This window comes from Microcebus murinus, chromosome 18, assembly GCF_040939455.1.
Source record: "Microcebus murinus isolate Inina chromosome 18, M.murinus_Inina_mat1.0, whole genome shotgun sequence".
In the NCBI taxonomy this organism is placed as follows: Eukaryota; Metazoa; Chordata; class Mammalia; order Primates; family Cheirogaleidae; genus Microcebus; species Microcebus murinus.
In genome coordinates this window covers 13,364,619-13,378,199 of record NC_134121.1, presented here as the reverse complement: position 1 = coordinate 13,378,199, position 13,581 = coordinate 13,364,619, and the positions used below count along the sequence as shown (strand labels likewise).

Genomic DNA, 13,581 nt, shown 5'->3' with positions numbered 1-13,581 from the left:
TGATGAGTTTTATAAGTATATCTTCATAAAAACTGAACTATTACTATGATAAGTGGTTTCATCCACTCGACTGCCACTGCCACTCTGAGAGATTGTTTTAATATATATTGATTTGTAAATTACTTGAGAAACCATGAAAAGTGGCTGGGTACAAATTGCATTTTTTTTTTTAAATCTGCTGCATTCCTCTATATAAATAATCAGAAGATATAATGAAAGGGAAGACCCCCATTTCCAACTGCAACAAAAACAGACAAAATACCTAAAAATAAATTTAAGAAGAGGCCGGGCACGGTGGCTCACGCCTGTAATCCTAGCACTCTGAGAGGCCGAGGCGGGCGGATTGCTCAAGGTCAGGAGTTCGAAACCAGCCTGAGCAAGAGCGAGACCCCATCTCTACTATAAATAGAAAGAAATTAATTGGCCAACTAATATAAATATATAAAATTAGCCGGGCATGGTGACGCATGCCTGTAGTCCCAGCTACTCGGGATGCTGAGGCAGAAGGATTACTTGAGCCCAGGAGTTTGAGGTTGCTGTGAGCTAGGCTGACGCCACGGCACTCACTATAGCCTGGGCAACAAGCGAGACTCTGTCTCAAAAAACAAAAAACAACAACAACAACAAAAAAAAAAAATTTAAGAAGAAACAGGCAAGATTTAAATGAAGACTTTACAATCCTACTGCCAAAACAAAAGAAGACTTGAACAAATAAACAGATATACCCTGTTCTTGGTGGGAAAATTTCACAAAATTTATCTGTCAATGGAACATACTTGTTTAAAACCTATTAACAGTAATTTTAAGAGAAAGAAGGGACTAGACAACCTTCTTCTAAAATTAATGTAAAAAATAAATTAATTAAAATAAAGAATAGACTTTAAAATTGTGGAGAAAAGTGAGAATGTTCAAAGATATAAAACATCATATAGCTATAGAACTTTAAGAAGTATGATTTTAACATGTGACCAGACAGTAGAAAAATGTATATAGATGCTAAAAATGCAGAGTTGTTTTGTGAGCATTATTTGTCATGAGAAAAGAATAGAAAAGGCTTAAATGTCCACCATTAGGAGATTGGTTCATTTTATCATGCTGCGTCCATGCAGTGGAATACTATGCACCCATTATAAAGAAATGAGGTGGCTTTATACACTGATCTGGAAAGACGCCAAGATACATTGATAAATTTAAAACAATTAAGGTCTCATGTACACACATATTTGTGAGTGCATAGAATATTTCTGGAAGGATCACAAGAAATAGGTGGTACTGGTTAACTATAAGGAGAACAATTAGGGGACGGAAGTGAAACTGACGTCTCAATGCAACTCTTTGTACATTTTACACTATTCCTTATCAGTCTAAAAATCAATTACTTAAAAAATATAGTTGGTAGCTTAAATATGGAAGACAAGTATAAATGTATTAAAAGAAAATACCATTATATGTAGTAGCCCAGACTAAATAGAGCTATAGGATGTCATAATCCTGAAGCAAAGCAAAATCCATTTATATAAACATGAATAAGCACAATCAGGCAGTTTGTAAATATTTATGTGGCTTGCTCTATGTGCCAGTTACTAGGAATACAGTGTTGAGTAAGGCAAACACTGCTCTGCTCTCCTAGCATGACCTCATTCTAAAATAGTGAATATTACAGCTCCCTGAGGGTGAGGAAGATTGGAGTGGCTTTATCAGACTCCTTGGAGATTGATTAAACCCTTTCTAATTGAAAATCACTTTTTATAATAAAAGCAATTATTTATGGGCATATGCTGCTTATATAAACAATGTAGAGGCAGAAAACGTGAACACTTTTAGCGTGTAAGATGATTAAGAAAATTAAGTAAAATTAATTCATCCACTTACCAGTTCATCCAGTCCACAACACAATAGAAAAATGGGCAAGTTCACAGAGAAGGAACGGAAATGACTAACTTGAAAAGATGCTCAAATTCACTCTATGAGAGCAGTGCAGTATCATTTTTGGTATGGACAAAGGTGAGACATTTGATAAGAGAAGGGAATGCATACAAAAGCAATGCAGAGCCTCACACTTACTAAGCCCACTCTGTGCATCAGGCCAGGTAAGCTCCCAAAAACAATCGGATGAACTAAAGATGATTCTTTTCATACCTCGTTCTGGAGCCAGCAGTCTCAGCAGAGAGTAAAGTGGGACAGAGCCACACACATTCTAGATTTTCCCAGCCCAGACATGCTCACCCGTTACCTGCTCACCTCGCTTTGCCACTGGCCTTCCAAAGTCTCCTCATTTTTCTTCTTTTTGTTATTTTGTGTCTCATTTTTTTCATTTTTATTCCTTAACCATTCACTAATAAGATCTGAATTGTTTCATTTGTAGAGCATTCAGTTAGCATACTAAGTTAAGCTTATTATTTTTTCATTTTAGCAGTTCAGTAATGTGGCCTTAAATATAGTATTGTTATTAAATATTTCTCTTTACCTTTTCAAAAAGGCTGTCCGAGTCTGTGTGTGTGTGAGAGAGAGAGAGAGAGAGAGATTGAGAAACCAGCCCCCTCGGTTTAGTTTCTATCATTAGATAAAAGCAATACTATACTTCAAACCTAATTAATAATTTTTAATGAACTGGTTTTGATAACTAGATGGCTAATTATTCCTGTTTTCCCTCCCCCTCCCTATGTTTGGAAAATTATTCTTTCTACATTTATAGCTGAACTCCTTTGAACAACTTTGTATCAACTACACCAATGAGAAGCTGCAACAGCTGTTCAACCACACCATGTTTATCCTAGAACAAGAGGAATACCAGCGTGAAGGCATTGAGTGGAACTTCATCGATTTTGGGCTAGATCTGCAGCCGTGCATTGACCTGATAGAGAGACCCGTAAGAGAGTTTATTTGCTCTTTGGCTTTCAGTTCCTGTTTAAGCAGGAATAACATAATCTGAGTCAGAAATTATCCAGTCTAATTAGTGTTAAAATAATTTTCTAATCTAAATTTTCTGAGAAGGTGACAATCTGATAAAAGAGTTTCAGGATGCATTTTAAAAAATCCCTTCTTTAGCTCCCCTTGCAGCTTTATTCCTGCCCCTGCATGTGTGGAAACACTGGATAGGGGACTCTGCCCACACAGAATGCAGATGCCCCTGTGGTCGTGGTGTTTGCACACACCTATGAAGGGGTACAGAGCGACTGGCACACTTTTGGTAATATAGGGACATTTCATTTAGCTGAGAACAGGACATGTCATGTAAATCCATTTTTCAAATAACTAAAGCTTTCCCTTGTAGAAGTACAAAGATGTTTTTATTGTGGCAGATTCTTTTTTTTTTAATTTGAAGTTTCAGTTTTGAGGGGGGGGGGTCTTTGGGGGTATGTATTTTTAATGGCAATCTTAGAAAGTATCAGAAATTATTTTCTTGTTGGGTTAGTGTTATGTAAAAATAGAGAACTCATTCACTTTTAAGTTTTGAGTGTGTAACTCGTTCACTTTTGAAACTCAACTCCATGTGATCTCAAACAAATATTGATGATTTGACTGTGTATTCTGTGGCAGTTAGCATATTAGCTTCACTTATTTTATTTTGCTATCTGCCAAAATATAGGAAAAACTAAAACATAGTAATTGAGCATTGATTGATACCTGTAATTTACATAAAGTTCCAACACTAGTTAAGTAGGTGTGTTTTAACGGCAGCTCAGAAGTGTCTCCTGGATTTACAGCAGGCTTTGAAGCAGTTTTTTGTTGCTATTTGGTGTCTGGTTGCCACCTGTGTTGTCGTGTTTGAGGGTGTTGAAGGTCTCATGTCTAGAGAACTTGGCTGTTACAGTACCTGTAGTCAGAAGGAGTACTGACAAGTCAGGAAGGGGGAAAAAGCTAGAAGACTTTCGCTCCTGTTAGAGATAATTCTAGCACATTAGAAATTTGGATATAAAGCAACAGGTAATTTCCATTGGCTTATACTTAAGAAATCATTTTACCTTTTAAGGCACTGTAGCTGCATGTTTAGAGCAAAATCTCAAATTACCTATAATTGTGAAGATAGTTGCTTCTGTGTACCTTGCAGCATCATTTAGGGGTAAGATTCAAGACACACTTGTAGTAACTTCCAGTTAATTTTCATGCATACACAAGCATATGAATACGTTTCATTGCTGCTTTGTTGTCCAAAAAAAAATTGTGTTTGGGAATTTATATAAATAAGAAAATAGAATATGTCACATGGTACTATTGATGACTATATGATATGTTATTTGACGTGCTCATTTGTATGGATCCATATGACACTGGAAGACCTCAGTTTTAAGAATGTAGTGATTATGTACCTGCACTTATGTTTTAGGATGGATGAGAACTCATAACATTTTGCTAGATCAATCTCTCTGTAGGAGTAATTGTGCTGAAACTCTTCCAAATGGAAAATTACCAACCCTAATTTTTTAAATGTTTTTAGAGGGTTTTTAAATCTAATGGTTTTGTGACCCTTAAATGAGTCTTACAAATATACATTCTTCTTAATGTTACTTAATTGCATTTCTTTTGTTTTATCCCTCTAGAACGAAATACTTTATATACTATTTTTTCATATTTTCCTTCACTCTCATGAAATAACTTTAAAAATGAAAGTGATAGGGGAAAGTAATTAAATATTTCAACCTTAATTTGAAATGTTGCAAAAATATATGAGGCAGAAAGGGTTTGATGTCTATGTTTTCAGTTATTTTATAGACATTAAATGTAAATGTCGTTGGATTAGGATAAGATTAAGATAGAAAGAACTTATGAAATCCTCAATTATATCCTGGAAATGCAGACTGGAGGCGCCATGGGGGTATGGAGGCGCCCTGGTCCTCAAGGACTTGATCTCAAAGTCAGAACAGAATATAGTGGTTGGTTCATTGGTTCCACAGCACTGGCTCTACGTGATGCTCTGTGGTGGTACTTCCTGCCTTGCTTCATCTCTCAGACCCAACCCCTGCCTAGCTTGGTGGTGGCAGCCGGCGAGCTCTGAGTTCAAAAGCTGTTCACAAAACCTGTGACCATTACACAGAAACAGGCTCCCAAACTTACAGCTCTGAAGAAATACCTAATTGAAAGAAGGGATAACAGAGATCCTGACCTTGAAGGACAAATTGGAAAAAATAAAAAGGAGACATAATGCTAGATATTCATAATCATGCTATTACTGAGTCATTTAGAAAAAATTGTATTTGAGACCTATGTCAGAATTCAGGAATTTTTAATTAAGAGGGATTAAAATATAAAATTATGGTAAAAAGATGGATGTTTTAGTTATCTTAATAGTAACATGGACGTTCATTTCTAAGAGTTATTAGATGATAGAGGTGGATTGAGTTACCTGTCACACTAAGCCCTAGCTACCCTAGGATTACATAATCCTAGTTGCCTCTGAATAGTCTCTTCTTTTAGCTGACATGAAACCCCGTAAATTCATGCAGGTGAAGGAGTCATGGAGTAAGGGTCTCGATTGCAGAAGGTTCTCTAAAGTTCCACCTTGACATTCAAATCAACCATCACCTTTCCTGGCCACATTATTACATTGTTTCATTTATATTTAACTATAACTTCTAGTTACTTTTATTTATTTATTTATTTTTTGAGACAGAGTCTCTCTTTGTTGCCCAGGCTAGAGTGAGTGCCATGGCATCAGCCTAGCTCACAGCAACCTCAATCTCCAGGGCTCAAGCAATCCTTCTACCTCAGCCTCCCGAGTAGCTGGGACTACAAGCATACGCCACCATGCCCGGCTAATTTTTTCTATATATATTAGTTGGTCAATTAATTTCTTTCTATTTTTAGTAGAGACGGGGTCTCGCTCTTGCTCAGGCTGGTTTCAAACTCCTGACCTTGAGCGATCCTCCCGCCTCGGTCTCCCAGAGTGCTAGGATTACAGGCGTGAGCCACTGTGCCCGGCCTCTAGTTACTTTTAAAACAGTATTTATATATATAGCCAGCTCTTTCCTAGTAAATATAAAGGTCTTGTGAGTTGAAGAAAACTGATCCTAGAGATTCAAAAAGCCGATTTGTATGTGTGCACTAAAATTGGTACAAGCTTAGCCTTGTATCACACACTTCCCATATTTGCAGTGTGATGATAAATGATGACTGAGAAGCGCTATAAAATAAGACTATCACTATTTAGATATTTCATATGTCACTTACCTCCAAAAAGAAATCATTCCAGAGAGAACGTCGAGCTCTAAGCCTTTTTAAAAATTTGAGACATAATTCACATTCCATAAAATCTACCTTTTACTGCTATAATTCACGGTTTTTAGTATATCTACCACATTGTAATGATACCAACAAGAAGAAACCTTGTACCCATTAGTAGTCACTCCCATTTCCCTCCTGTCAAAACCTGGCCACCACTAATCTATCTACCTTCTGTCTCTATGGATTCATCTAGGCATTTATTTTTTATTTTTATTTATTTATTTATTTTTTGAGACAGGATCCCACTCTGTCGCCCTGGCTGGAGTGCAGTGGCACAATCATAGTTCACTGCAGCTCCAAACTCCTAGACTCAAGCAATCCTCCTGCCTCAGCCTCCCGAGTAGCTAGGACTACAGGTGCACACCACCAAGTCTGGCTAATTTTTTTTTGTAGAGACAGGATCTTGCACCCTGACCCATCTAGGCCATTTTTCAACAAACTAATAATCAGGTGACCTAAAATGTTAAAACAAATACACAAAGCAATTAATAAGCACCGGGTCTATTTTATGTAATCATCATCTGTTTATTTAAACAGAAAATTAAATTGATTAGGATATAAAATATCTAAAGCATTTCAGTTAGTTGAGGTTTTATAATAATTTATCCAGCCCGGGTGGGTGTGGTGGCTCACACCTGTAGTCCCAGCACTTTGGGCCAAGGCAAGAGGATGCCTTCAAGCCAGGAGTTCAAGACTAGCCTGAGCAAAACAGAGAGACCCTGTCTCTCTACAAAAAATTTGTGAAGAAATTAGCCAGGTATGGTGGTACATACTTAGTGTGTTATAGCCTGGGTGACAGAAGGAAACCCTGTTTCCAAAAAACAAAATTTATCTACCCAGTCATGGTATATAAACATTCAATTTCATCTCTCTATCCCCCAGTTCCTTCCTGGCTTCTTTTATTTGCTGCTTTTTGAGGGTCATCTACTTGGAATTAGTGTATTTACAGTTTATATAGAGTACTTGTAAGTTTACAAGATAACATCCATTTTCTTGCCCGTACTTTTTCAGCAGTTTTAGATCTCAGTGTTTGGATTATAAATTTGTTATGGGTTAGATATTACCTTCCATCCTAGCAATTTGTTTTCCGTGGATCCTCTTAAAACTCTAATCGTTTAGAAAGTTAAGCTGCCAAACCCAGTGGTATTAAAATGACATGCAACCTTGTCAATTCTCACTGGCTCTCATTATCAGGCAAACCCGCCGGGTGTGCTGGCCCTTTTGGATGAAGAGTGCTGGTTCCCTAAAGCTACAGATAAAACGTTTGTTGAAAAACTGGTTCAAGAGCAAGGTTCCCACTCCAAATTCCAGAAACCTCGGCAATTGAAAGACAAAGCTGATTTTTGCATTATACATTATGCAGGGAAGGTAAGAGGCCTTATGTTGAATAACTTGATTATAATTGCTCTGTTCGAAATTTTGCTGTGTTTTATGAAGGTGTAACAAAGGTGCTGATAAACATTTATAAACATTTAAATATAGTATGTATTACAAATGCATCATCTTTGAGACGACCCTTTTTTTTTTTTTGATTGTTCTATGAAAGTTTTTGGTAAAGGCTTAAAGTGGTTTTTGTGTTTGGTTTTGTTTTCCATTTCACTACATTTGGCTCTGGTATGGGACAGGTGGACTATAAGGCGGATGAGTGGCTGATGAAGAACATGGACCCTCTGAACGACAACGTGGCCACCCTTTTGCACCAGTCCTCAGACAGATTTGTGGCAGAGCTTTGGAAGGATGGTAAGACAGTGCTTATGTTTATCATTAATCTTCGCTGGAATCTTTTATAATAAAGGTTTATATGTGGTTCGTATACATATATGTATATATACTTTTTACTTTAAAATCTTTCCCTAGAGCAGGGCTGCCGTTCTATTAGAACTTATCCATTTGAAGAATACTTGGGTTAGGAAAAGAATAACAAGACATCTGCCTTCTTGGTCAGATGCTGTGGGGAGTGCGGAAACATTCTAGGCCCAGAGCCACAAAGAAGTACGCGTATGCCTCAGTCCCACTCAGTTACAATCTGAGGGCATTGGGACACAAGACCCAAGAAGCCCCGCACGTTCCCCTCTGCCCGTGTGTACACAGGTCTGCTGAACCGCATCCTGCCCCAGTGCTGCTCCCCCGCTCAGCAAAGTGGCCAGTAAATAAATTCTCAGACACCCTACATACAGATCAATTGCTTTTATTTCCATCAGTCTTCATAGTTCTTTTGTTTATATGAACCTCAGATAAAGATTTTTGGTGATTTTTTTTTATTGTAGACTAGAAAATTTTACTAATATTAGCAAAATAAAATGTCTGTGTGTCTTTATGCATCATAGGGCCCAGTGTCTTCTCCTAGGGCTGAGCTCCCCTGCTCCTTCTCATCCTGGCTCTGTCTCACCCCTTTGCTTAGCCTCAGTCCATGCAGGACCTTAGCTCTGGATCTGCCCTTGCTGCAGCCTTGACCCTAAGGCTCGGCCTGTCAGTCACCTGGCTCATGTCTGCTTTCTCTAGAGCATCTCAAGCCTTATAACCTAGCTCTTTTCTCAGAGTTAGAAAGAGAGAAGCACAGAAAGCATTAAAGAAGGGGGCTGGGGCGATTGGGGCAAAGGGAGGGAGATAAAAAGAAAAGAATGGACATGGAGAAAGAGTAGGGGCAAAGGTGACCATATAAATCTCATCTGTCAGGTCACACAAGAGTGTGAGGAGCCTACAGGGTGCGTGCACTGAACACAGGCACACGTGCATCCTGGGAAGGGACTATGCGCCTGAGACCATTTAAAAGAGGGGATTAGCGAAAAGGTTAGCTTTCCCACAAGTAAAGCAGAAGCTTTTCATCTTTGTACCTTTTATTCTTTTTTTTTTTTTTTTTTTGAGACAGAGTCTCGCTCTGTTGCCCGGGCTAAAGTGAGTGCCGTGGCGTCAGCCTGGCTCACAGCAACCTCAAACTCCTGGGCTTAAGCGATCCTCCTGCCTTACCCTCCCGAGTAGCTGGGGCTACAGGCATGCGCCACCATGCCTGGCTAATACATATATATATATATATATTTTTTTTTTTTTTTAGTTGTTCAGCTAATTTATTTCTATGTTTTTGGTAGAGACAGGGTCTCAGTCTTGCTCAAACTGATCTTGGACTCCTGGGCTCAAACGATCCTCCTACCTCGGCCTCCCAGAGTGCTAGGATTACAGGCGTGAGCCACCATGCCCAGCCCTTTGTACCTTTTAATGAAAATCTCCAACTAGCTGAGTGGACAGAGTCACTTCCAATGACCTAGTCAGCTGAGGGATGCTCTGTGAGTACCAGGAAGAGAATCTGTGGTGCCCTCACAGATGAGCTGCCCCTTTCCCTGTTGGAGGCAGTATCAGAGTGGGCTGTGAGAAACTGGAACGAGAGCAGAAAGACAGGCTGAGCTCAGGTTGTCACAGGGTCCACAATGCTGGAAAGACTGGCACTGGTGAGTCGGAGATGTGGGTGGGAAAAGCCTCAGAAGGAAGAGGGGGTAATGCTGCAGTCTTCAGCATCTGCATTCCTCCAGGAATCACTTTGGTTGTGACGAAGTTACCAAGTCACCTCATGTTCGGCCCCTCCTCTAGGCACCCTCGTAAGGTCTTAGAACACAGCAGAGGAAGTGAGATCAGTATGCAAACTGTTGAGTACCAGAGTATCTGTGATAAATGCCTTGTGAATGGTACAGAATGAGTTTTTAGCGATGTGCAACAGAGGAAGGGACTGCCCCTCCTGGGGTGCTAAGGTAAAATGTCATGGAGGATGATGCAATTTTCCATGTCCTTAAAGGATAATAATAATAATCTGTTGATTAAACAATGAAAGCTAACATTTACCGAGCACTTACTGAGTGGCAGGCAGAGTTTTCATCACTCATTTATGAGCATTTAAGGCGTGATTACACCTTAAGCATTTGTGGGTAAGAAAGTTTATGTGAACTAACTCGTCTAGGGATGAGTATCTGGCATTGGCATTTGTAGAGGTGAGGTTGGCGTGGGGAAGAAGGGGTGCAGCGTGGTTATAGCTCAGGAGGAGTGTTCCATGTGGCTTTAGAGAAGGCAGGGTGGTAGGCTGAGACCAGACTCGAGAACACCGATGGCCCATCCCGGTGGGGTTTGGACTTGAAACTTCATTGATTAAAGAGCATCAGAAGGTTTGTGAGCCCAGTCAGTGACACAGTCTGAGCTGGTCAGATAGATTGGGGTGAAAGAGCCTGCATTTGGGGGTTGAGTGTGAGGTAACAGGATGGTGGTGGGCGTGGAGGGAATGGCTGGGGAAAGGAACAGAGGAGTGGGGAGTTTTCCCTGTGGAAGCCTCAAAAAGTAGTTTTCTTTTCATTTTGAAGAGAAGCAGATATCTGGGGAATACTTTATAAGAAAGAACATTATTACATACTTGTTCTGACATCATGAACCCCTTTTTGACTCTTATTTGTGTACTCCTTCACCAAAAACGGTGTTGGAAACACCTCTTCAGCCCTTGACCCATTCATACAACTACAAGTATGTGCCTCCCAGGGTAATCTGTGAGAGCTCCGGAAGCAGTGAAAGGCATGCCCCTGCCCTTTAAGACTCTCTAATCCAGTTGAGAAAGCAGGATATACACAGACGTGGTAACAGGGCTCAGCTAGTCTTTATCTTGGCTCCCAGCTTCCTGGGCTTCCTGTTTCCATTCTGCTCCCTTAACTTCAGGTCTCACCATCTCCGCCTGCTGGAGAGGGCTTTTGGCAACAATGGGTCCAAAATTTTATGGGTGTGAGATTTAGCAGGCACGGGGGAGGTGGGAGGCTGGAATGATCACTGCAAATTACAAACAACAGAGGAGATATCTTACAGGTAGGACCGTGTTAGGAGATTCCTTACCTGCTTTTTGTGTTTTCTACTTAAGAGATAACTGGAAAGTTATTTCCTTGATTACAGGAATGCTTAGAGGAAATTCTCGTAGCCTTGCTCAGTTCCTTCAGCCCTGGCGAGAGCCGTGTTCATCCATACTTGGTCTATAGCTCTGACCCCACAGCTGCACGGTTTGCACGGCCCTGTTTCCAGCCCTTCCCTTTCTACAGATAGACAGTTTGGGAGTGGGTTTGGCCACTCTTGTCAAAATAGGCCACAGGAAATCTTCTCTACCCCAGGTTTGCTTTGGCTCTGCTAGCTTCTGCTCTGGAATAAACCTACATGTTTCCTCTCCTGATAGTGCTACTGTAATATTTGCATGAAGTCCTGTCATCCATCAGCTTAGTTGGACAGTTAGTTTAGTCTGAGTGACAGAGAAGATCTTGGAGGTCACTCGCTATTGGGGGATGCTATTCTTCAGGGCAAGGGGCAGCGAGAGGTGGTACCACATTTGTCCGATCTTGAGGATTGCGTGTCTCACACATAAAGTCAGTGGCAGGCACAGAAGTTTGAAGAAGGTTCTAAGGTGGAGAATTTATCACTGCTCACTCTGGATACAGAGATCTCTTGGGATTAGAGGAGCTTTTTCTCTAGGAAAAGAAAATAGCCATGGAAAAACATTATTTCCCTCTTTTTATTGCCACTTAAATGCAAAAAGCATAAATGTCATGACCATGAATCAATAAATTTTAATATATTATATATGAATATAGTTTGCCTGTGAATGTACAATACCTTGAGTATAAAACATTTCGTATGAAAATAGAGTTTTGGTTAGGGTTTAGAGTTTTCTCAAGGCCAAACCAGGAAAAATAAGATGTATTGGTGGCAGCCCTGCCCTAGAGATTCATAGTGCCCTACTTTTTGCTAAAAGATGTTGTTTTGAGATCTCTCTACCAATTTAGGACTTCTTGCCACTTCTTAAGGCTTATATGCAGAAAAAAACTAAAGATTGCATTTTCCATGTAAATGTGCCTCTAGGATCTTTTCATGAGTAACCATATGATCAATAAGTGTAATCTTATGATTTGAAATTATTTTAACCTTTGCTACAACAGAATTTGAATTTTGTTTTCCTTAGTGGTAGTTACCTTTTAGTAATTTGTATTCAAAGTAAAGTATATTTCCAAAAATCTATATTGAAAGTAAAATTACACAGTAGTATAATTTTTGACAGTAAAAGCCACTAATATTTACATTTGCTATAGTGTTCAAACTTAACTGCAATCTTGTCCTGATTTACTAATTATAAGATATTTTTATGATAGACAGCTCAAATAGTACCTTATTATTCTTAAATGTCGTCCTGCATTTACATGGGGCAATCATTTAGCATTGATACAATCTAATAATGCTCACACCTGGAGTTGGGAATATGCTCTTTGGATTCAGCATTAATTTACTTTATAAAGAACTTTGTCCAAATGTGCAAATTCTCTAAGCAGTAATGTTTGCATGGGATCTGCCCTGGACTAGCTCCTTTTGTAGCCCAATTTCAAAGTTGACTTGTGCTGTCAAATGTCTTTCACACTAACTGAAGTGTTTGTGTATTTGCTCTTCTGTCCTGTTTTTGCTGTTTCTCTGCTTTAGAGATTCAGAATATTCAGAGAGCTTCTTTCTATGACAGTGTTTCTGGTCTTCATGAGCCACCAGGTGAATGTATAAAGCCTGTAGGTCTTCCAAAACAGAAGGGTTTTAAGCCCACAGGAAAAAATATGTGGGAGGGGCTGGCAGGGTGGCGGGGAGGGAGGGTTGGTTTGGGGTTTCTGTTTTTGTTTTGCTCATAGGTCTGCATGAACCTTTCATTTCATGCTCAGTTTTATTATACTTCAAGGCAACTGTTTGAGTGCATAAGCAATTGAATTGCTGCTGCCTACACATTGCTTCTTATTTTATGCATAGCACTTACAGCACCGCATATTAAAAGGTATATCATTACCTTTTCCAATAGTGCCATTTTGATACACAGTCCTCTAAGGGAATTGTTAGGAATTTATCTGCTAAATGACATCTCCTATGTCTTTGAGTCACCTTTAAATTTTCAACTCCAAGGAATTCCGAGGAGGAGTTTTTTTGATTTGTTTTGTTTTGGTTTTATTTTAGTCACTAACATTTTGTGAACAAATAATTACATTATTTATCTCAGGTGTGTTGGTCTCATCATTATATATCCCTTTTGGGATTTATATGCATATCTGGCTATTTGGCCTTTTCTTTTGAACTAAAGACACTGAAACTACCTACAAGGCTTGACATGTGCAAGTCGAGACTAAGAAAGAGTGGAGTATTGTCAGAATTTATACATTAAACCTGAAATCAAGCTCCAAATGTTCGGGCTTTGTCATCTGAATCCTTAGCCCTGTTTTAAAATACCACCTAGCCATGGCTAGAGGGCCCCCAAAGCTCAGTATAAAATAAAGACCACCCAGTCTCCCAAATGTTTAATGAAATTGGCAAGTAGCAAAATTCAAA

The 13,581-nt window shown here is 39.4% G+C and overlaps 1 protein-coding gene across 11 annotated transcripts in view; it reads left to right on the top strand.

Annotated features, from left to right (window-relative positions):
• The window catches only part of MYH10 (myosin heavy chain 10), a 142,390-nt gene that overhangs the window by 78,061 nt on the left and 50,748 nt on the right, over positions 1 to 13,581 (top strand). For 6 of the 11 annotated variants that reach the window (XM_075994163.1, XM_075994162.1, XM_075994166.1 and 3 more), the window contains 3 exons: positions 2,696 to 2,869; positions 7,417 to 7,590; positions 7,848 to 7,962. In XM_075994163.1, the coding sequence (XP_075850278.1) occupies positions 2,696 to 2,869; positions 7,417 to 7,590; positions 7,848 to 7,962 (463 nt within the window). Of the gene's footprint in view, positions 1 to 2,695; positions 2,870 to 7,416; positions 7,591 to 7,847; positions 7,963 to 12,699; positions 12,763 to 13,581 lie in introns of all 11 variants that reach the window. The other 5 variants (XM_075994160.1, XM_012775289.3, XM_075994161.1 and 2 more) reach the window with 1 other exon arrangement.